Genomic DNA, 23,043 nt, shown 5'->3' with positions numbered 1-23,043 from the left:
CTTGTTCCAGCTTGATTATTCTTGTTCCAGAAAATTTGTTGTGAATACAATTATTAGTTGTTGAGGAAACTGGGTTACTTCAAACAGTGACTTATCTTTTTTGTGTGCGTGTGTTTTGTAAACATAACTATTTTCATAGTGAGGCTGTGTGGGTCAATTTAGATATCGGTTGGATGATCTATAATCTGCATGTTGGCAGCCCTGGAAAAAAAACTGATCTGATATGTAATCGGAACGAGAAATGGAAACTTGAGCTTAGCTACTAACTGACATTTCTTGTAGTAAAAAAAATATATATTTAGGCTAAGGTAATGATGTTACTGGCTGTTTTTCATACTGCTGCCAGGAATACTGAGGTGGTCCATTATGCAAGAGTTTGGTTTAAAATAAATAAAAAAAAAATATTCATATTACTGCAATACTTGGAAAGAAGTGGCAGAGTTGCATATTAACATTCCAAAAAGTTGTATGTTAAGGTCGTCCATGGCTTGTCTTTGTATCTTGTCAGAAGAGAGAGGGGATATATATTTTTATCAGTGTGACTCTGCACACCATCCAAGAGAGTTTGGTTTATCAGGATTGCCACAGATCATTATCAGCAACATGCCGAGTTGTGCTTTGTGCCGTTTGCCAAGGGCTTATTGACCCACGGTCTGTCAGTAGTGCGATCTGAACCACTGAGGTTCCAGTTACAAACTTGCTGTCCTGTTTTCAAGGCCATCACAGGCACCCCCCCCCCCCCCCCTCAAATGCCCCTTCAGCATACCTTCTCAGTGGAAAACGATCAAAGTTCTTACCATTCATACTGATGGTCCTGGAGTCCCTCGAAACCTTTTGTCCACATGCTGAAGTTTACTCTTCAGCTTTCACCAAATTTGGAGAGGAATGCAAGTTGATTGGAAACCGAATCAACTTAAGAAACTTTTTTTTTCTGGCTGCAGTTTTCAGCTTTCATCCAACATGTTACAATCGATGGCTCTCATTTGGTTTTCCTGCTGTTTTTCCTTTTTTTTTTCTTCTCTTCTTTCTTAAAGAGTTTCTTTTTTTAACATCTGCCAAGATGGCCTCAGTCCAATCACGATCTCTGTAGAAAACTGGTGACCTCTGTAAAACCACATCCTTGCTGGTAACATCAAATCACCTCAGTAAGCTGAGCAAACGCTTCAGAAGGCTTGAAAACACACAACGTCTCAAACAGTTTGTCATTTAAATATTTGAGGTTTTTTTTTCTCTACCAGAAGAGGGCAGTATTTCGTCAGCTTTTCTCCTGTGCTTCCTGCTTTTCTCTGCCTTTTAATCAAGTGCATTTACATACAAAAATATAAATTGTACAAATGGTATTGACGCCAAGTGACAATAAGCTTCCCTACTTTATATCTTAAAGTCCACTTGTGTTTAACATCTTAAAGTTTAAGAACGAGGTTAACTTCGACATATCAAGGACAATACTGTAACCTCACAAATCACCCCCCAGTGGGTACGTCGCATGTCCCAGTGTCTCTTCTCTTCCTGTATTTAGCATTAATAGGTTTGCAAGTAGGAATGCCACTTTTCAGAGACCTCATTTTCTTGGTGGCGGCATCATGCTGTTAACGTGAGCTGCTTTTCTTGAACGTTGAATTTAGCCACTAGAGACCAGACTCAAACCATGAAATTAGAGGCAGCAGTCTGATATGCAGTACTGAATTAACCATCTTTCTAATTTTATATGGTAATGATGTTACTTGATAAAATATGTCTAGTGTCTTTTGCTCCAATATGAGTCCATAATTTGTCTTTGTAAATGCGTTGGTGCTGATTAATTGATTTGGATTGACTCTAATGTGCCTCTTGCAATAAGATCCAAATGTACGCTCCAAGGCCTCAAATATTAATGTAGGACTCATTCAGCCATAAACAACAAAGACCGGCTTCAATTCTTTTTTTCAGAGCCACAAACCCAAGTATTAGCATTTGTGAGACGCTGCCAGCTTTTATAAACAGTTTCCCTATTTATCAGATGACTTTTCTAAACGTGGCCTACTTTTGCTCTGAAAAAGGTGCCAAAACAGTTTTGCCTCATCTACAACTCATAAAAAAAAAATGGAAGTCACTCAGGATGTAGTTTCTTTAACCTTTGGAAGAGAAGAGAGGAAAACATTGGGCAAATGTTAAACGCCTGTTTTAAAGCTCTTTCGTTCTTTATTCTCTTGACTTTTCCAAGCCGTGGTGCCTTTTCTTCAAAACCGAGGTTCAAATCATCAACATAGCAAAGTTCTGAACGTGACACCCTCAGCAAACTGTTGCCAGGTAATTTTCAGCGGTTGCTGCTGTTTGGCACGATGGGGAAAGAGATATAGATGTGCACAGTCTCAGTGGGAATTTTCAGTTTTATTGAAATATGAAGATCCACACTGATGCAGGAATTACATGTTGGACTGTTGGTCCAAAAAAAAAGGGCGCAAGAAAGGATCTTGAATGTTTTTTTGTTTTTTTTACTGTTTTAATTTATTACCTTCATTTACTTACAAACTCTGGAGACATCAGTTTTTTTGTCTTCCAGTCCAAAGGTTGGTGATTGGATCGCCCTTCTTGCCTTTACGAGTGTCCTTGATCAACACTGAACCCTATAAACCGCTTTCAATGGAAAAGTGAGTTCAGGTTCCTTGCTAGTTAGTCAACACATTGGTGGGAATGTGAACGACAGTGTAAAGTGCTCTGAGACTGCTGCGGCAGTGAGAATGTGCCGTAAAAGGTGAAGTTTTGCAACATATGTTTCTTTGTGCCACACATTTGGAGTGAAAAGCTGTGTGGTCAAGAGAGTAAAAGTCCTTGAAACCTTAAATAAAAGGTCTGACTTCTCTGCTTCTCCTGCTGTGTCGTGTTTTGAACACAAAAATGTTAAGTGCAGACAGATGTGTTGTTGGTTGCATGGATCTAAGGAGCGGAGTTCTTTTAAATCAGGGACGTATCAATACTTCTCATTAAATTCACAAGGAAGTCTGATAATTGGTCTACACATGCTTGTCACATTGCATCATCTTTAATCTGTTTGCTGCCTTTCAGGCTCTTTCAGCTTCAACATCACGTCTAGACTCCTCCAGACAACCCACCCCCCACCCTCCTAACTTGTCCCCTCTATTCCTTTGCGTGAGCTGAGCCCCATGTGCCATTTGTCCTACACAAGCTGTCATTGTCCCATGCAGACTGGAAAAGTGAAGTGGCAAGGTTAAGAGGTAAAACTTTCCAGCATTCGGAGGCCGTTGTTCCTGGCAGGGAGGGTGACGGAGCTGAATCCAGGGCACCCGTTTGGGCCAGGGCCTGAGTCGGAGAACTTTGAAGAAGGAGCTCCCTCCTCCAGGTGCAGGGGGGGGGGGGCACGAGCCAGACGTTTCAAGCGGGTCGAAAGCAGCTGGGATCTGTTTCAAAGCTTTGATATGTAGAGATTGGAGAGATTGATTCATTATGGCTACTGTAAAGGAAGGAGACGGAAGAAGAATTAGGAGCTTGAAGAAACTGCATGTAGATATACAATTTCTTTCACCGACTCCTCCTCAGTCTCTTTCAACATTTAATCTCCAGTGTTACAATTTCCATACCTAAAAAGCTCTCTCGGAGAAAGTCTGCAAGGAAGAGAAGAAAGGATTGTTTCAGCGAGAGGGTGGGACTGCGTATGGCTAATTCACGGCAGTTATGTAACAGTCACTTGCACCAGTGAGTCTAAGAGCTTGTGGACATCCTTCAGGCAGCACAGTGTGATAAATCATAGCAGGCCTAGGGTCATTTGGGTTTATGTTGGATTGATCCAAGCTTGACGAATCCACATGGAGATCTCTGAATTTTTTTCCTTTAAAAAAAACAAAAAAAGGCTGACTTCTCAGCCAAATGTAACTTGAAGAAGGATAACCATGGACCAGAAAGCTTAGTGTTCATAAAATTAACAATAATTACATCAGTTCATGCTTGATTTTGCAGGCTAACGGAGTCGTCTTTCATTGTTGGACATAAAAAGGTTTATAAGCCAGACACCCTGTTAGACGTTGTTTAGAAATGATCTTTGGTGTACCTTTTCCCTGTCCATATCTATCATTTCTGGCACTGCTTAACCTGTCAGTTATTAGGCCCGCTGGATTTCGATTCAATAATCCCTCTGGATTTGATCAAGAGTGTTTAGTTTTTTCCCCATCTCAGTGTGGGCCCCTGTCCATCTTCCTTTTGCTGCGAGTCAGCACTCAGCAGATCGTTTTGGGCAGACTACTCAGGATGTCAGACAGGAAGAGACGAAAAAGAAGCAAAAGCGAACTGGGCGATACCAAAAGATGGAATAATATAATACAATGAAGTGCCTTCATGTGCAACAGACGTCACAGTTTCCTCGGGTGATTGTTTAATAGTACCGTAACCCTACTTTATCTACGCAAGTCTCTTCAGGTTGCCTTTCATAAAAAAAAAAAAAAAAAAAAAAAAGTTATTTTGTAAACACTTTTATATTATACTTGGGTGAGATTAAAAAAAACAACTTTTAAAATTAAGTCAAGCTAATAATGGTAAAGTGTGAACTTATATTCAATTTTAAATTGCATAAATTATGTGGCTGTGGTTCATGTGATTGAGTGGGTCACCTTAAAGTTTGTGCAAGTTACTGAAAAATAGAACTTAATTGCTGTTACCAGTTACATATCAAAAAATGTGAATGTTTCTGGACTGTAGGAGGAAGTGAAAGCCCCAGCAGGAGAACATCCAAACTCTACACAGAAGCTGCCCTTGAGTAATTTTCCAACTTACCACAAACAAAAAGAATAAGTTACTTGGAAAAGTTATTGTAGTGCAGTGTTGCGCTGAACTTCCAGCAGCGTTTGGGTCAGTCCAATGACTGAGTCACTCATTAGGTTCATCTTGTGTTACAACAGACTTCCAATTTTGAGGTGAAATGATGGTGCACTCACCTTTAGGTCGATTTGATGTGATCAGACATTTTAGTATGATTTTTCTTTTTAACTGAGCATGCTCTCTTGAGCATGGCACAACACCGCTTCCTAATGAAAATGGATTATTGAATGAATTCACAAAATAACATTTTCTAGTCAGTTTCAGTCACAAACACACATCCAAGTAAATTATAGTCATCAATATTTATATTGGTCACTAATATTAAATACATGTGGGAGGAAACCAGAGGAGGAAAGCCATGAATGCACAGGGAGAACATTCGACTCCCCCCCTTCTTCGCTTTGAAGGACAAACCACTGATTCTGTCCAGTCCACTGTCCAGCCATTACAGCTAATTTACTGTAACATAAACAACATTTTGCAAACAATTGTAAAGTGGGAAGTAGTGGCTGGTTTTCCAAAGTGAATGACTTGAGAGTGATGTGCACTGTATGTGTTTGGAAAGGATTAATTGTGTCTGTCTACATCTGAGCAAGACCCTATGGTGTAGAATACGTTTAACAAGAGGGAGTGTATTTTGCCCTTTACGTCATCTTTTGCTCATTACATTCTGTGTTTATGGTACATCTGTTCCATGGCGAGTCTATAAAGTGCAGTCTTGAATTTGTTTTGGCTTCAAAAGTCCAAATATCACTTATGTGTACATGTTGAGCTCTAAGAAATAATGGGATGTTTATGGCTTTTTGGGACCAGTTGTCAGGACAGAGTACGAGTTGGGGAATTAAAGTGACAAATTTGATTATGTGTGGACAAGACAGGACCGGAAGCATCACTTAAATATGAAAAGCACCAGTAATACGAAGCTGAATATTATCATGAACTTAAAAAAAATACTGAGTGGAACTCTTGAATTTAACTCACTAAGTGGCCTAAATAGTTGGTCATGGAGACACTTTCATAGATCTGTCTGTCTGTCTGTCTGTCTGTCTGTCTGTCTGTCTGTCTGTCTCTCTCACCACATATAAAAAGTACATAAAAATTCAACAAAACATTTTGTAACATTTGTGGTGGGAGCTGTTAAAGATCAAACAACCGAGCCTGGAGCCCAACCCATTGGCTTCCCTATGATAATGCCTACACATGAGATGAAACATAAATTATTCTGGCAGCTCTACATGTGCCAACAAATGAGCTGCGTCTGCAGGTTTTCCTTCCTAACCTTTACCAGTGCGCTGTGGAAAGCTGGCTGTGTTAACAGCAGGCCTTTTTTGTCCTGGTAAGTAGAGTAAAGGAGAATATCTGTATTATAGGCTCACGGAAAAACAGCCATTTGACAGATTTGTACAGAGGAGTATGAAGGATGTAAGGTGAGCTGAGGCTTACCGGAGCTATGCGCTGACAACAGTAAAGCTTACTTACTGACTTACCTACAGAACTGTATAAAACATTTGGGCAAGGTTTGCGGTAAAAGTAGCATAGGTCTATCAAGTATTACAATCAGTATATTTTCTGACAGTCTTTAAATTTAGATGAAGGCAAATCATCACCAAATAATGTTAAGTTAATTCGATTTTCATTAATAGGAAGACTAAAGTCTTGCAGGATTTTGTTCACTGCTGTGTAAAATGTTTGCACAGAACTGCACGTAAGAAAATAACTAAACAGTTAATCATAGCGCTGAAATGCACAGTAGATGATTCTTAAATGTGTTTTACAGTGATTCAACAGGCTTCATCAATATTGTGGATTATTAAATACTTGACAGTTGTTGAAGTCACATTTGTAATCATTCTTAGTCTGACAGTTTAGCCAGGAACAGTTTAAAGCCACTTTAATGTGAAACATGAAAACTAAGAGAAACACAAGAGAAATCAAGCAGAGATAGCTTTCTGTGTCAGTTTTGTATGTTCCCTTTAGGGATTTTTTTTTTTACACTAAGGCCACGTTTACGTACCTAGTTCCCCGCCTCTTCCTTTAAAAATATAATCTTCATTTATACTGACTTGCATATACACGTTGTTCAGAGCTGCCAAACCTGTAGGGGGCAGTGTATCGAGTAGCATGAAGCCATGGATTTTATCCAGATCTCCACTGTGGCTGGAGTTTTCAAGAATCATCGTTTGTAGTGAGTCGATGCTGTGTTTATGTGTAAATGCGCGGCCCCAAAACGCAGAGAATTATGACAGTTTTTGTCTCTGCTTGTTTGTTAAGTTTTGCAAGGCGGTATGGATGGTAGATGGACAGAGCAGTGATTGGTAATGGGATACAGCTGAGGTGGGTGTGGCAGATGGACATGTGGTGGCTGGATGGTTTGATGCTGGAAGCAGGAGTGAAACAAAAAAAAAAGACCTTCAAGGATTCCATATGAAACAATGACAGCTCCATCTTATTGTATAGCACTGAACAGTTAAGGTTCATGTGAATAAAGAAAATTGAAATTCATCTTTACATCTTGTGGACTAAACAGGCTTTTCTTTATATTTGCTCAGAAGCTGGAGCTGCATTCAGGTCAGACTTCTTGAGATATGTCCCAATTTGTTCACTTAGCCTGTTTCCAGTCATTCTATTTTCTTGCTCTTCCTTCAACGTTTCCACTTCATCCTCGAAATGTTTTACTATTTTTATCTTTTTGCTGGTGTTTCTAGGCTTTCGTGCACAGTGATGGATGGAAACACTCAACAGCTACTGGCCAAACACTCACATTCTGACTGAGGTAAGAGAGTAACGATTTGAGTTTCTTCCTCTGTAGCTCTTGTCCCTTCCCACCCTCCTTTCCTTTATAACCCCCCCCACCACCCAAAAAAAAATGCACTGTGAAGAACAGAAGTATTGCTGAAAAAACATTTAATTAATAATTCATTACCTGAAATGTTGATGTATGGCAAACGATTACAGAAAACTGCTTTATTCTGCAAAAGTGGTCTCAGCTGACTTCATATGTCATGCATAATGAGGTCATGCTGGACAGAAGTGTTGTCTGTATTTTTGCAACAATCCATCAGAATCCATTCATCATTCCGCTCTGGTATATTTCATTGTCTGTCTAAACACATCCCCACATGGAAAACTAGGAGCACAGACCAGCATGGAAAAAATGACTGGGTCACAACAGAGTATTTTGAAAAGGGAAGAAAAAAACAAAACCCTGGAGGTCAAAGCTCCTTCGAATGTTACAATGGCAGATTTTTCACCGCTTGTCCGGGAAGTTTAAAAACGAAAAGATAATTTTCCCGTCAAGGTATCGCTAGACGTTTAGACTCCTGGGGGAGCTTTTTAACTCATTTCCTCCCCTCATCTTGCTTTTCCTGCCATAGGCCCTCACAAGTCTGAATCCTGTTTGAAATGGTGACTAAACAATGTAATAAAGGCCTGACTGCAAGCTCCATAACAAGAACCAGCTTTTGATTGTCAGTCAATATAAAACTTTCCAGCGTGGCATGAAGCGTTGGTTGATCGCTGAAAAAAAAAGAGGTAAGGTGTGGATAGAATTAAATAATGTGATGGGGCAACCCCGGAGGGAGTGGAGGTCAAAGATATAATCTGTGATAGTAGATAGTGGGGAGAGCCACAGCTTTAGTGTGTGTGTCTGCAGTGTGGTGATATGCCCTGCCAGGGGATTTTCCATAGTTACCGCTTTGTTCAGAAACAGATGCAATATTGGCAGTCAACTTGGTAGTCAGGGAGAGATCCGTAGAAAAATAAGACCTCAAAGCATTCTTCCTGCTGTCCCAGATAATTTCACACTCATCAGCTTTCTCACTACCATACGTTGCTGTTAATGCAACTTTCTTTTCTCTTGTCCATTCATAGTTTGACTATGGGCTTCTTAAATTCCCCACTGTCACTTAAGCTTTCTCCCCCTCTGCTGAGTTTAAACTAGTATATCACTCATGGACTACTTGAGAGATAAGTGTCTTTCCTGTTGTGGTTTTGAAATGAAGATATATTTCGTTAAGACTGGACAGATTACACTAACGAGTAATTCACTCGGCAGTCGTTCTGGTACACGGTCTGTTTCTCTCACCATCCCTCCCACACTCCTCACGGCCCTCCTTCTGCAGCGCTGCGTCCATGTGAGGTGATTCAGCATCAGTGCAAGTCTTTAAAGCAGCACGTGAGTGACCTCACCCTCACACATCTGCCACAGAGTTTTACCCACCAGGGTACCATGACGGGTCCCAGTGCGCTGCGGGGGCTATAATCAACACGTACAAATACAGAGCCCCGATGAAGCAATTAACAAAATGTACACGCACTGTCCGGACACAGAGAATCCTTTGTATATTCACAGAAAACTTTAAATGGGGGAAAGTTAATAGAGTGGTTTAGAGGATGAAACTATAGAACTAATCTATCTGTAATACTAACTTTATTTTTTTAGCCTTTTAAGTTATTCATAATTCAACAGATTTGTACTTTCTACTTCTTAGATTTTTTTCTTTTTTTTATTGATGCTGCTTTCTTTTTGGACTGTACAGATTGTAGTGGTGTCACAGGACGGGGCCTGGACTGTGTTACCTATACAAGATGTACCCTGCCTTCACCCATAGTCAGCTGAGATTGGCTCCAGCATCCACAACTTTAAAGAGTCATAGAAGATGGATGGATATGTTCTTTTTCAATTCAACCAAAAATATTTCCCCTTGTTGTTTTCACATCTTTGCGTGCCTTACCTCCATTAGGACCAATGACACCCGCAATTGATGGAACAGTAATACAGAAAAAATGCTCCCATTGTGTGACAATTAATTCATTTAATGCAAGACAGATGTGAAATCCTGAAAACTACATAAAAGTCCTAACTCGGTGGAAAAGACCAGCGGTATGAAAGTTTGAAACCTGACCTTGGAGAGACCTGACACCTATTGTATGTGACGTCTGTTTCACGAAGGGTCTCATAGCAACATGGATGAAAGAGCATCAGATAACACTGACGGCGTGGTGACTCAATAAAGCAACATGCTCTTACTGGAACTTGTTCAAGAGAAATATTGGAAATTTCATGCACAAACAAGGCGGCTCGTACAAATTGTCTTCAAAATGTTCGTGTCAGACTCAGGGGGCACTTTTACTTGAGGTAAAAGAAATTTGTACGGTCATAATAATTTTGCCAAGACTTGTAATGCAGTCTTGTAGTTGAAAATTTGTGAAATCACATTGTTCCAATTAGTTTTTAGAAAGACATTTTGTAATTGCAATGCATTAAGTGACGTACCATCAACAGAACAGTTCCTGTGTGAGCTGCAGATTTTGTAGTTCAGCTTCAAAGCTGCATTAAGAGATTTTTGTTGGTCACTTGGTAGCTGTGAAACGAAGAAGTATGGAAATGTAGTATTGCAATATTCTCAGTCCATAAAGTAGAGTGGAATCGTTAAACAATTGCCCTTAACCAACCAGGCAGAGAAAAATTTTTTTTACATTCACTGAGCCACGTCGAGTGTGCCCGAAATACTCTACTGGTTGATCACTTGGACTCTTCTCAGAAAAATACAATCCAGCTTCTTTTGAATGTACACTCAGAATGATGTAGACTAAAGGTTCATGGGATATATTGCATTAAATAACTATGACAGCAATGCTCAGCTGAGCCAAATGCATATGTGGAATACTTGAGTTGGCATCATTCTCAGCTCATGATTGCTCTTTGATAGTATGAAGGAGTCTGAACAAAGTCTTTCCAGGGTTCTTTGGGACATGTGTGAATGCTTTAGTAATGCAGATACTTCGATATACCAGTGAATTACATGCAAGTTGGATGTCTCAGAGTTTATGAGGAAACGGCAGCATCAGCCAATGCAAGGAGCATCATTTAATGTTTGCATTTTTGCAAGACCTCAGGACTCCAGCCCTCCGTGGGAGATCAAACTACCAACCTTGGCATGTGGAGAACAAGCTCTACGAACCAAGCCACATCTACCCGAAAGAATGATGTGGCTTCACATCATATGATTCAGTGGTTATAGTCTGACCTTTCATGGTTATTAGTTTCATTTTTCACACAGTTTAACGTGCAATATGATGCCTTGCTCTACAATTGTTGCAGGGTTTGCTTATTTCCTTATTGCTTTGTGGCAGATAGATGTCACAGATGGATTTGCAGACAGGAGGAGAAGAGAAAGCTCTCAGATTCGTGGATGGAGTAAGTAAGGACAAGGAGATGATCAGTTTAACAGAAGAGGTAGCAGATGATATGATGAGCTGGAGGCAGGTTATCCACTGTGGCTTTTCTGTATACCTGTGTTTAGTGCACTGATCAAGAAGCTATTGGCTGGAGAGATTCTGAAGTAGTGGTGTTGGCTTTCTATTTTGCCCGTGTACTTCACAGGTATAGAATACATATAGATTAAATCCAATTGTCACAGTTAAGATACCTGACTCTGGTATTGAGAGAGTTGTAAGAAGGACACGGTTCAATCCCTTTACCATTGCTACAGTAAACAAACCTATGAAGATATCATGCACACATGCCTTCAAACTTGCTTTGTTATAGCAAAACATGACAAATTCGAAAACATCTTAAATGTATCCAGTCTTCGTCTCAGTACTTGGCGAGTAGAGCACATGACATTTAACATTTATATTAATCCTTTTTATTATTGACATAAAAACATGTTAAGTGCAGCTTTAAATGCATTTGCAGTTGTTAAGATTGTTAAAGAATCAGTTGGGCAAACATAAAGTATCACCGTAAATTTGTTCCTGCAATGTCCAAAAACACCAAAGGTTGTTCCTGCTGTTGCTTCCTTTTGCTTCCGTTTGTCGGACATGGTTTCGTCTCCTCGTCCGCCCGCCCAGCCATCGCAGGCAGCTCCTGCTGTGATGAGACTTTTTTTTTTTTTTCTACCAGAGTTTTGGCTGACCGGCCTGAGAAGACGTTGATCCTCCCGTTCACATCTTCTACCTCTGCAGTTGAGGATGTTTTAGTTTTTTTTAATGCTGAGTGATTAATAACACATAATGTAAATTATTGCCCTGGATTCTTTTTCAGGAAAGAACATTCTTAAATTTTCCATGTATGACTTCTTTTTGCTGTGAGATGACTTTTCAAGATGTAATGTTTCCCCCCCGTTTTTCGTTGTTTTTCTTTTTAAATATTTTTTTTTGATTTAGTGGCATAATGCACTTTCCAAGAGGGGAGGAGTATAATGCATACTTTGTAGTTTTGCATTGGACATTCAGATAAAGATTTATTTCATAACCCTGAGTTTATGCGTGTATCCGTAGTCATGTTTGTACGTCTTTGTGTATTTCAGTGTGTGATCTCTCTGGAGGCATATGGACAGCGTATGCCTCCACACACACACGGAAGTACTTGTTTTTCTGTTTATTCCACATCTGTCAGTGTCCTCCTGTGTATAAATAAATCTGGTCCCTCAAGCACTTTTCAATGAAAGCTAAGAGATAAGTAACATTGTATTTTGTGAGCACAAGGATCACATGATTTGTCACTACTGTGTTGTGAGTCTATCTGTCCCAGCAGAACCGTGCAATATTTACAACTTTAAAAAGTCTGACAAAGTGGGAATGAGTGTAAAAGACACATGGAAGTGGAGATGAAACCCTGTGCCATTGCGGCTGTCCCACCTGAGGCGATTAAAAAGGCCCTACTAATTATTTGCAGCGACTGCACTTATCGAAGCCAGACTGCTGAGCCTCACTGAATTTGAGTGATCACAGCAGCCGAAACACACTGTTCAGTAACAGACACATATGGGGATGAATTCCAACCGAGTAACACAATTATTCCATCTCCATCTCACACATGGCAAAGAAGAATAAGTCAACTTGTCAGATTTTCTCTGGGTCTATAACTGAGCTGAGAGCGAGAAACATAATAAACCCAAACAGTTTCTATGCTATACATACATGCTGAGGCATGTCTGCTTCATATTATGCAACTGCAAGCCAGGCCCATCTTTATAGTTTGTTTACAACTTCTCCGGGTCTGGTGGTTCCATCCTTTAGTAGGGCAGTGTATGCACAGTACTGGATGTGATATACCCTCACAGCACTGAATGGGATGTAAATTCTACTCTGTTTGAGTGTCAGGGTAAAGCTCAAAGGAAATGATTCATAGTGTTGTCCGACAACATTATAAAGAGTTTGATCAGGACTTGTACTGTCAAAAAGCGGTCTCAAACATATCTTTCTCCAATATAAATGGAGTTTTGCACTCAAATTTGACCCCAGAGAGCAAAACTGATCCAAACTGTGATTTGACTCATGTTTCACTTATTGTTTGGAATCACTGTCAGAAATGAAAATACGAACTATTAAGAGCTGTGCTTTCTCTGTGTGATGCACTGGGTGGGTGTGATATGATGCAAGTTTGATATTTTCGTACAATGTGAAGACATAAAAGGTGTGTGTGTGTGTCCATAGATATGAGTGAGTGGTTAACAAAACAGTCTGTCCATCCTGCAACAGTTCTATTGGAGTGCTTGCACTTTAATTCTACTCTTTCCAGATGGGGGAAAAAATACCACAGCATTGATAACTTTCCAGAATCTTCCAAAATCTGGCTTTAAAGGTGCATAAACCACTATGCGATGCCCTGGCATCTAAGAAGTGAAACCTAATTTTCTGATGTGTATTTTGTCTTGTCACGTGTACGAAGCAGACCAGTCTTGAAAATCCTTTTTAGATATTTCACAACTTATAGACCTCCTTTCTTTTCAGACTGGTGAGACTCTGTTAGAAAGTATTTTTGTACCTAGATAATTCAATATTCAATATGCTCCTTCAGCCTTTTACTGCACCTGTCCCAATGTTTTTGAGTTGACCATTAAATCAAAAGGAATCAATGCTTTTCATGAAACTGCTGCAAAATGTTTTACATTAATGTTCAAACATTTAATGTATTGTCTTGTGACTGTTGATTTATTTAGAATTTTGCTTTCAGTTTTCATTAACAATTCTATATCTTCAGTTCTGTGGCACTTCTTGCACCTAAAATGGATTTTTCAGTGATAGTGATGTCAGTGCTGTTTGAAAATTGTAATAGACCTGACCAATTATTATTATGAAATCATACCTTTGGACTCCCATGTTGGAAAGTCAACATAGAGACAAAGTGCTTTCAAAACAATAAACTTGTCAAAGGTGAAACTGCCCTGCCAACTGTGTGTTTCGATTTACCACGAAAAGCCACTTCTGGCATTTGCTTCCACTGGCATGGACCTTCCCAATGAGGTATTTGTATCTGCTGTAGAGGTTCAGCAAAATAATGAAGTAATAGAAAAATTCAGCCACTTGGCATTTGACACGAGCCATTGAAATATTTAATTAGCCTGCAATGCTCAAGGTCTGCGCGAGATGAGCTCAGAATCAGATAAGTGGCTTTTTTGTGATGCGAGTGTCTTCTCATCCTGTTTTAGATGCCAATGATGACATGCTGAACATTTCACTCTATTCTACACATAATTTTATGGGTGAAAATTGTTGACAGTTTAATTGACAAACTGCTTGATACAATTATATGAGTTGACAGAAATGTGTTTGTGCTGTGTGTCGATGGACACATCCACAGAGATGCAGATATATTATGTAGAGTAGATGGGGACATGGACACATAGATGAAGATATTAAAATACAAACACAGAAATGGATGTGGATGTACATAAACAATATAAACATAGATTTAGATATGAATAAAAATGCAGACGCATATAAAGAAACTGATTTTGTATTTCTTGTAGATGAAATAACACAAAGTTTGATAATCCAATATGAGCTCATTATGCCCAAAGACAAATTCTGGTTTATTGCAATGTGGGTCTAATTTGGCACAAATGTATAAACCTCAGAGAGTGAACGCACCCGACAAGTATGCAACAACCATTTTTTTGTGCACACGCCACGGCCATGGAAAGTGTGGCTGATCAAGACAGCACCAGAAGGTTGGTCTGCAAACTTTGATCAGTGTTTACACAAGGGAGTTCGAATACAATTTTCTCTAACAGACTGCATTTGCTCGTCCACAAAAATCAGGCTGAACTCGACATTCTTGGGAAAATGAGATTTTTGGAGGCCCCAGTTCTCAATTTATTGAACTTCTGTGTTACGACAAGTGATGATAAGCACCGACATAATTGAAACAGAAAAAGAAAAGACTTCTGTGGAAGTTTAATTATCATTCTGTACAGATTTAATTTGATGTTCACATTCTCAAATTTGTATTAGTAACTTAATTACAGTTTCAACTCATTTTCTGAAATAAGAAACATAACATTCTCGGCGTTTGTTCACAAAAAGTGCATTGATTATATAATTTCGGACTATTTTTGATGAGTTAAAGATGCTGGTGCCTTCAAAGACCCTGCAGCAGCTGTCCTGGCAGTGCTCATGCTCGGAGCCTCTTTCATCAATCACTGTATGTAACACTGATCTCAACTCTGACTGTGAAGACAATCAAGCCTCTTTTTGGCCTTTTATTTTTTTTTAACCACATGTACTGTTTATAATCCAAATGTGTAAGATAGAATGACATAGTGGTTTAAGTAGCCAAGAAGCCACAGTCATGGGAGTAATTACCTACAATCCTTAACCCTATTTTTGTGTTTTATGAGCCAATAAAAGAGTGTATGATCTCAAAGCTGTTGAGTAACATGGGATTTGCTTACATAACCCCGTGAGCTGCAGCAACATGATTGTTTATTTACACACCTGCAGTTGTTTGTGATGAGCAGGCACGTGTTGGCACGCTTCATTGCCAGTGCTTACAATGACTCGTGGGAGAAGCTCCATGCGTGTCAGACCTCACACACAGTCTCAGAAGAAAGTCGGTAGCAATCACCTCACCGTTTAAGTCTAAGAAAATACTTTCTTTGAGTGAACAGCTCCTTTTCCAACTTGGCTTCCTTCCAGTAATGTTAGACATCGTGTCATAAAAGGAGTTTAGCCGTTGACAGAAGTGGGATATGAAGCAGTGCCTTGTCTGATCCCGGGCTGAATATTTCAAAATTAGTTTGCCATAAAAATAAATCTGTATTTTACTGCTTCAGATTGTGGTACGACAGAGTGACAGAGAGAGTGTGTGCATTGGGAAAGTTCTACTTAAATTGTAAATCACCGAAACCTTGTGGGTACGAACAAATCAAGTCTTTGCCCTGAATAAAAACAGTGCGGTGTGTGTGAGTGTGTATAATCATTGCTGTTGTGGCAACCGAGATCTGTTTACACTTTCACGTTACGGGGTAGTTTTGTGTTTATGTGGACAAAAATATAGAGTCCAGCAGTTGTAGTAGCTGATCCCCAGGAGATGAGGTTGAGTTAACGCAATGTCCACGAGGGTAATAAAACACTGTGTGTAGACGGAGGTGAACTTGTTACTGTTATGGTGACTTGAATGTGTTTACACACTCATTTATTGACTTTCAGAGTTTGTGCGAACACACATTTGAGGAAATTGACCAAATGCAAGGGCTTCAAAAGACATAAATACATGATGTGCATGCATACAACTTTAAAATAGCATGTTTTAATTAATATCAGAAATAATAAAGTCCTCTGCCCTTTTCTCCTGATTCTCTCACCAGAAGGTATAAGACAGTGAATACTTTTCACATTTAAGGTTGTGTTTCCTGTACAATCCCATCTCTGATATATGTAGATGGTAAAAGACGACCTCTGATCATTTCAAAAGATAATGTCTGAAGCTCTGACCATGTTCTCCTGCAGAAGTTCCTCATATTTACGCGTGATCCAACCATGTGCCAACAAAATGATATCACTGCACGGCTCCGCAGGCTGAGTTCATAACTGACTTTTACAATGAAGTCAGACCAGTTTAAAAAAAAAAAGAAAAAGAAAGAGTTCCATCCAAGCCCAATTAAAAGAATATAACCTAAAAGCAAAACAGCCGAGTCTCTTTCTTGTCAGCTTTAAAGTTATGTCATTGTGGTGCTCGGTAAATATTTTGTTTCTGAGCAAACGATAATTCCCAGATTTTTTATGTTTTCCTGAGACTCTTAGCTGGTTCAGAGGACGAAAACATTAATCCTTTTTCAGTCATGTTTTCTCTTCCTCTTGTTAGTCAAATCTAACCATCCCATTTTATTTGGTTCTGCTGAAGAGACTCCACATATCCCTATATTCTTCACTTTATCCTCCATTCAGCAATCGTGGCTCATCTTTCAGTTTATTTAACATTTTAGCCACACAGCTGTGCTCTTTAACCTCTGGACAATTCTTTGCTCTTTTTTCGAAAGCAGGGACAGAGAGTGACCGTTTCGGTTTCACAATAAACAAAGCAGCTTGCTCAGACTTGTCCAATAGAGCCACCCATTCATCTTTCATACTTGCTTGATATATTGATTTGGCTTGTGGGCTTTCAAGAGATTAAAGAACATTTATCATTAATGTTTTCCCACAATACACGCTGGTGGTCTGCTCGAGAAAACTACTTTGACATTACTTAAAAAGATAAATGTTCAGGATGTTAAAAAAGACAGAATCCCTTAAGTTACTATTTGTCTTTTTTTAAAGACGGAACTGGCTCAGACTTGTTTTCACAGGAATAGTTCAAACATGCTGAACAGTGCAACTATAAATAAGAGAGCAGAAACTAAAGTCTTGGAAAAATGAAAAACAAAACTGATGTTGACGCAACACATCAGTTATATTTACCATTTTAGATGCGTTACAGATGCTATCATCTATTTTTTTACATTGGTCTCTTTGGATCTACCATTTGTGTTGCATTTTCTTTACTCTTGTTTCAAAGAAGCTGCTGCCAGTATGTTGTGTGAATGGTAAAGTGTTTACATTCTTTGGACCGTGAGGCTTCGTGCTTTCACGTGATGCATGCTTTGCTCCAGAATGGTTCAGCGCCAATCAAAATACAGAGGTGAAACTTACATTTGACCCACATTTCGGTTAAGTGGTTCACCATGAATGAAGCAAGAATGTGCCATGCGAATGGTCTCGCTCGCAAGTACGCGAGCCTTCCCGTTGACCTCGGCGCTACAGAACTCTTCAGCATATTTCAGCGTGTTGTTTTGGTTTTAGGGGCTTCTGAGCTGAATTGTTTTGATTCGGTCTCACAGGAGCAACGTCCTGTTTTCATTTTATTTAAAGAAAAGCTTTGATAAAGCTTCCAGATGCTACTCGATCAGCACCACACTGAGAGCAGGCAAAGCCACTGATGATCTTCATGCATTACAAGCAGGAGGAAAGTTTTTATTATGGAAATTTGAAGTGGAGTTTGTATATTTTCCACATGGTATTTTTCTCCAGGTACAGTCCCAAATCATGCATTCCAGGTTAACTGGTCACTCCTAAATTAACCACAGGTGTGAAAATATCTGTATATTGTCATCTATTTGTTTTGGTTTGCCCTGAGATGGACCAACAATCTGTTCTACAATAATCTTCTGGGATCAGCTCCAGTGTGAGCATGTATTGGACTAAAGATAAAAATGAAAGTCAATATGTTCTATTTAAATTGATCATATCTCACTACCTCAGTCTCTATGTGATTGTGCAACCTTGTTAGATACTAATATTTAAATTTTGTTTCACAAGTTACGCAATTGCAATTGCTGGATGCATTGCAATGTAAAATGAACCTGGCAATCTAATTGGAACACGTTTCTCAGTAAATTCAACATTTGGGGGTGCTATGGGACTTGAATGCATTCACTAATGCAGGATACAGTAAACTGTTTTTTTCACTGCTGCCTATCAAAATGTTTCAATTCACGTATAAGAGAAATAAACATGCTCCTAATGGTCTTTCTCCAGCATCTGTTTCTCACCCTTCTCTTTTCTCTTTGCTTTTCTCCCTTCAACCTTCTCCTGATTCTTCTTGCGATGATTTCAGCTCTTCAGAATGAAGTCTAACTTTTTCCAGCCTGAACACCATGTGACCCACTGCTACCTCCTTCCAAAAAAAAAAAAAAAAAAACATGTGGAAAAGTGTGAAAAGATCTGCATTCTTTGCAAATACACAATTATTTTTCATTTAGGAGATTTACGTTGTCCTTCAGTTCAGCCGCTCTGTGTATTGTCTAAAGTATGGGAATGAGCTCTTTTAAAACTGACTACAGGCTCAGGAGCAGCTCCCTGGCATCGTGAAGCTGGTTTGAAAAGCAGAGTTGAATTTATAATGTGAGATCCACGTGTGGAAAGTCAGTGCTGCCTGTACTCAGTCAAAGCAAGCATAGCTTCTCTATATATACGTATGTGTGTATATGAAGTCTGATTAAAACAAACAAAGGAAAATTCAACATATTTGGACAGGTATAAAATAAAAGCATCCTTTTTTTTTTTTTTTTAAACATCTGTGATGGTGGCCAATAATTTGGCCTCTGATGTCAGCTTTTGGCTGCACTTCTCGATCAGAGCAGATGCCCTGGATCACATGCCTGAGGCTGTAAAAAGAGATTGGTGAGCCAATCTTTGTTGATGAGATCTGTATCCATGGCACAAGTTGTTTTTTGGGGAACAAACAAGCAATTTGCCTTTGGGGAACAAACAAGGCCACACTGCATTGATTAGGACAGACTTGTTTTAAAAAGGATGGTATCATTTTGAGCACCAGTACTACTGCGAGGCCTCTTGGAGTTATTTTTGACCAGGATTTATCCTTCAACTCCCACATTAAAAGAAATGTGCAGGACTGCTTTCTTTCACCTGTACTGACTCTAAAATATGAAACATGTTGTGATGCTGAGAAATGATTCCATGCTTTTGTTACTTCCAGAGTAGACTATTGTAATTATCGATCAGGGTGTCTGAATGACTGCTTAAAAATGTTCAATTGATTCAAAATGCTGCAGTGAAAATACTGACAGGAGCCAGCAGGAGAAATCACATCACTCCAATATTGGCTTGTCTTATTAAAGAAAAAGTCACCCATGCACTCTCATGTGGAATAGCTCGGCTTATCTTCATGAAGGTGACTGTGTTGTAATGGTGTGTATATAAGTAATTCAATTGAATTGACTTTGTAGAAATTCTTACTATTTCCACCTCATTATTGATTGTCAAAGGTCTTGCAGGCTTAAATTTGGTTTCATATTGCCAAATATTTTCTTTTAAGGATTATAAAGCATATCTTATAGTATGAAGGTAGTAACGATATACTTGTAGTTTCAACAACATGTATCTCTATACATCCTGTGTTTTTAGTCTTTTTAGTGTGTGTTCTTGTTTTCTTATTCGTAGATGTTGCCACCCTGCTGTATTTGTGTTTGTCTATTTTGTCCCCATTTGCTTCAAAAGCAACCCTTTCTCACTAAGACAAACACAGAAAGAGCTGCTGACTATCCTCTAACATCTGTAGCAGATGTGGATGCCTTCATGTTTATGAACTGCGTGTATTTTCATGTTTTGTTTTGTCTTTTGCTTCTGTTCCGCTGTTAGTTTCTTGATCGTTAATAGATTTTAAAAAGCATACTTTCTTGTCTCACTGGCGAGGTCAGCAAACGATTTCACAGAACAAAATCAAACCGCAGCCAATGAAAATATTTTGGGGGCAAAGCAACGCTCATCATTCACACATGGTAACAGCGTACCTGGAAAATATGTCTGAAATCTGACATCTACCAAGGTGTTGACAAATTGGTCTGCCATGACTCCAAAAACAACCATCCTCTTTAAATCATTGCTCGGGAGAGATAGTTGGTGCCCTCTCAGAGTCCTCTCCTCATGGCTGTTAAATCAGGCTGCCAGAGCTAACCTCGGCCTGTGTGCTCCTCAGATAAGACTCGTAATTAATGAAGTAAGAATGATATCAACATCTGTTTTGTACTGGCATAAAAGGAATGATTCGTCACAAGTTTTTTCCTGTCCGACACATTGCACGCTTTGCGCTGACATAAGTGAAGGTCATCCATAGTTTGACTATGAAAAGAGAGTATTAGGTGTAGTCAGGATTGATGAACAGGATGTCAAAACCTTCCAGCTCATGCACGTTGTGAAAAGCTTTTTCTATTCACAAGGATTAACAGACGTGATCTGTTAAGATTTTCTTCGTATGTGTGGCTGTATGTGTTGGATGCGGATGACTTGCTGACTACTGGATGCCCCACCCCCACCCCAGATCCATTTTCCATGCGAAAAACATTTGAAAAATCTTATAGCCAGGCAGCCAACGTAAATGAATCAAAAGAATGTTTTAATCTGTGGTGAGAGTGGAGAGCAGGTGGAAAATAACATTGAGAGGAGGACGTCTGCACTGAATAGAGACGGGGCAGGATTTGTGTGTGAATAATGGGGCAGTCAGTGCAATGATGAAAATACAACGTGGTGGTGGTGGATGAGCTCAAGTACCTGGGCTCAACCATACAGAGCAATGGACAGTGCACAAACGGATGTAGTTTGGTGGAAAAGAAAGGTGATGTGTGACAAAATGACGCACGAAGAGGGAAAAGCAAAGTTTTCAAGAAAGTTATACCTTTGTGGCTGAGCTGGAGGTGGCAGGGATGAAAATGAAAATTCCATTGTGTAACCAGGATGGGTAAAATAAATGAGATTAGACGCTAACGTAAGACTTTTGAAAAGTTTTATGGATCTAGTGAAGGAGGATGCAGAGTTTGTGGAACACTAAAGGAGCGAGATGACAGGGAGGGATGAAGGCAGATGATCCGCTGAGACTACCCCTGAAGGGAGCAGCCATTAGGGGATATCGAGAGAGATTTATTTCTTATTTGTACTTAGTTGCTATCCAAACATTGATTTCAAATGAAATTACATCAGAGTTCTGCATTACATAACAATTTCAGATATTTTTGAACCATGCAGCTGATGCATCACCTCATCTTTTCTTGCATAATACCATTAAACCAATATTTTTGCAGTTATTTATCACCTGCCTCTGTTAACAATATGTTGTTTTTTCACATTTGATCAGATTTTAACCACTGGCGATCCAGTTGGCTCAGTATAACAAAGCCTGTACCTCAGATTTCCACTGGTGTGATTGAGTAGAACTGGATCACGTGTGCTTAAAAAGAATGTGGCAGCGGGGGGAAAGTATGATATGATTCATGCGTATCGATCGCTGTTGTTTCCAAAAGCACCTTTATTCAATCTTGCACAGTTCCTGAGCAAATATTTGGTCTTTTATTCTTGAGCTGTATACAAAAAAATAAAACTCACACAGTAACTTTTAATGGATTCTGGTGATTACCAAAAACAAACCCCACACAATATAATGATTTAAAAACACATATCAACAAACAAACAAACAAAAAAAGCTGTCAAAAGCCATAACATTATGAAATATAAATGAAAAGACCTATACACACCTATAGTGTCCATTCTTACAGTTTGCTTTGCAGCATGTTCTTCATCCATTGTTACCGTTTTGACCAGGTGTGAGCATTATGATGAGATAAATAACACTGGGTGAGGACTTTGCTGAGATAGCAGGGAATAGTACAAGGACACTCGGAGACAAGAAGTGAACTAAGCTTGAGCACACATGCTTATTTTCCCATCATATACAGACTGCTTTATGTTAAAAAAAAAAAAAAAAAGTGCATTGTAATGATATACATTTTTGTTGTTTAAAAAGTAATATATTCTCTTTTTCTGTGAAGCTGGAATAAATTTGTAGTGGTGTCTACTCCCGGTGGCAGGCAAAAGTCTGTAGTTTAAGGGCGGACATGGCGAAGCTGAAGCCTGCAGCAGGATCCAGAACATTTTGCCCCTGTTAATATTGTCTCCTTTCTGTGTTACCACTTGCCAGGGATGGGCACCCCACATTCATACCAACCCACAAATGGATGGGGCGTACGCCGTCCAATAACTCCAAATGAAACCGGCTCCTGTCTGTAGGCGCGATAAAATCCTGCAACAGACACAATAAATAATAAATGAAAATTAAATGCGCAGATACTTGGTAGGAATCTATATAAAATAAGAGTTTAACTCTCGTGTGGCTCCATTTACTGCTATCTAAAATAGAGATAAAAAGATGATACTCTCGTCCTAATGAGGCAGTTATTTCACGTCAGAATTTTTGCGATCAAAATGTGTCACAATGCTTTGTTACAATGCAAAAGGTAATATAACTTTTACTACACAAGTGAGTTTCTTTTTTCTAAAATGTGATCTAATTATGTAAATTTAAAGACTTGTTTCATCTGGCGCATAATTACAGTATTCTCATCATGTGATATTTTGATGCCCTTTTTCCACGTGCCTGAAGGTGACAGCATCAAAATA

General features: G+C 39.2%; 1 protein-coding gene across 2 annotated transcripts in view; it reads right to left on the bottom strand.

Moving 5' to 3' along the window:
• Positions 1 to 21,865: 21,865 nt before the first annotated feature.
• Positions 21,866 to 23,043, bottom strand: part of fndc1 (fibronectin type III domain containing 1) — a 34,792-nt gene continuing 33,614 nt past the window's right edge. For both annotated transcript variants that reach the window (XM_080514130.1, XM_080514131.1), the window contains one exon: positions 21,866 to 22,666. In XM_080514130.1, coding sequence (XP_080370256.1) covers positions 22,551 to 22,666 — 116 coding nt within the window. In that variant the 3' untranslated portion in view covers positions 21,866 to 22,550. The remainder of the gene's footprint in view (positions 22,667 to 23,043) is intronic.

This window comes from Blennius ocellaris (genome assembly GCF_963422515.1).
Source record: "Blennius ocellaris genome assembly, chromosome: 18".
In the NCBI taxonomy this organism is placed as follows: Eukaryota; Metazoa; Chordata; class Actinopteri; order Blenniiformes; family Blenniidae; genus Blennius; species Blennius ocellaris.
Note: the sequence above shows the minus strand (reverse complement) of the source record. Positions and strands in the feature narration are given on the sequence as shown.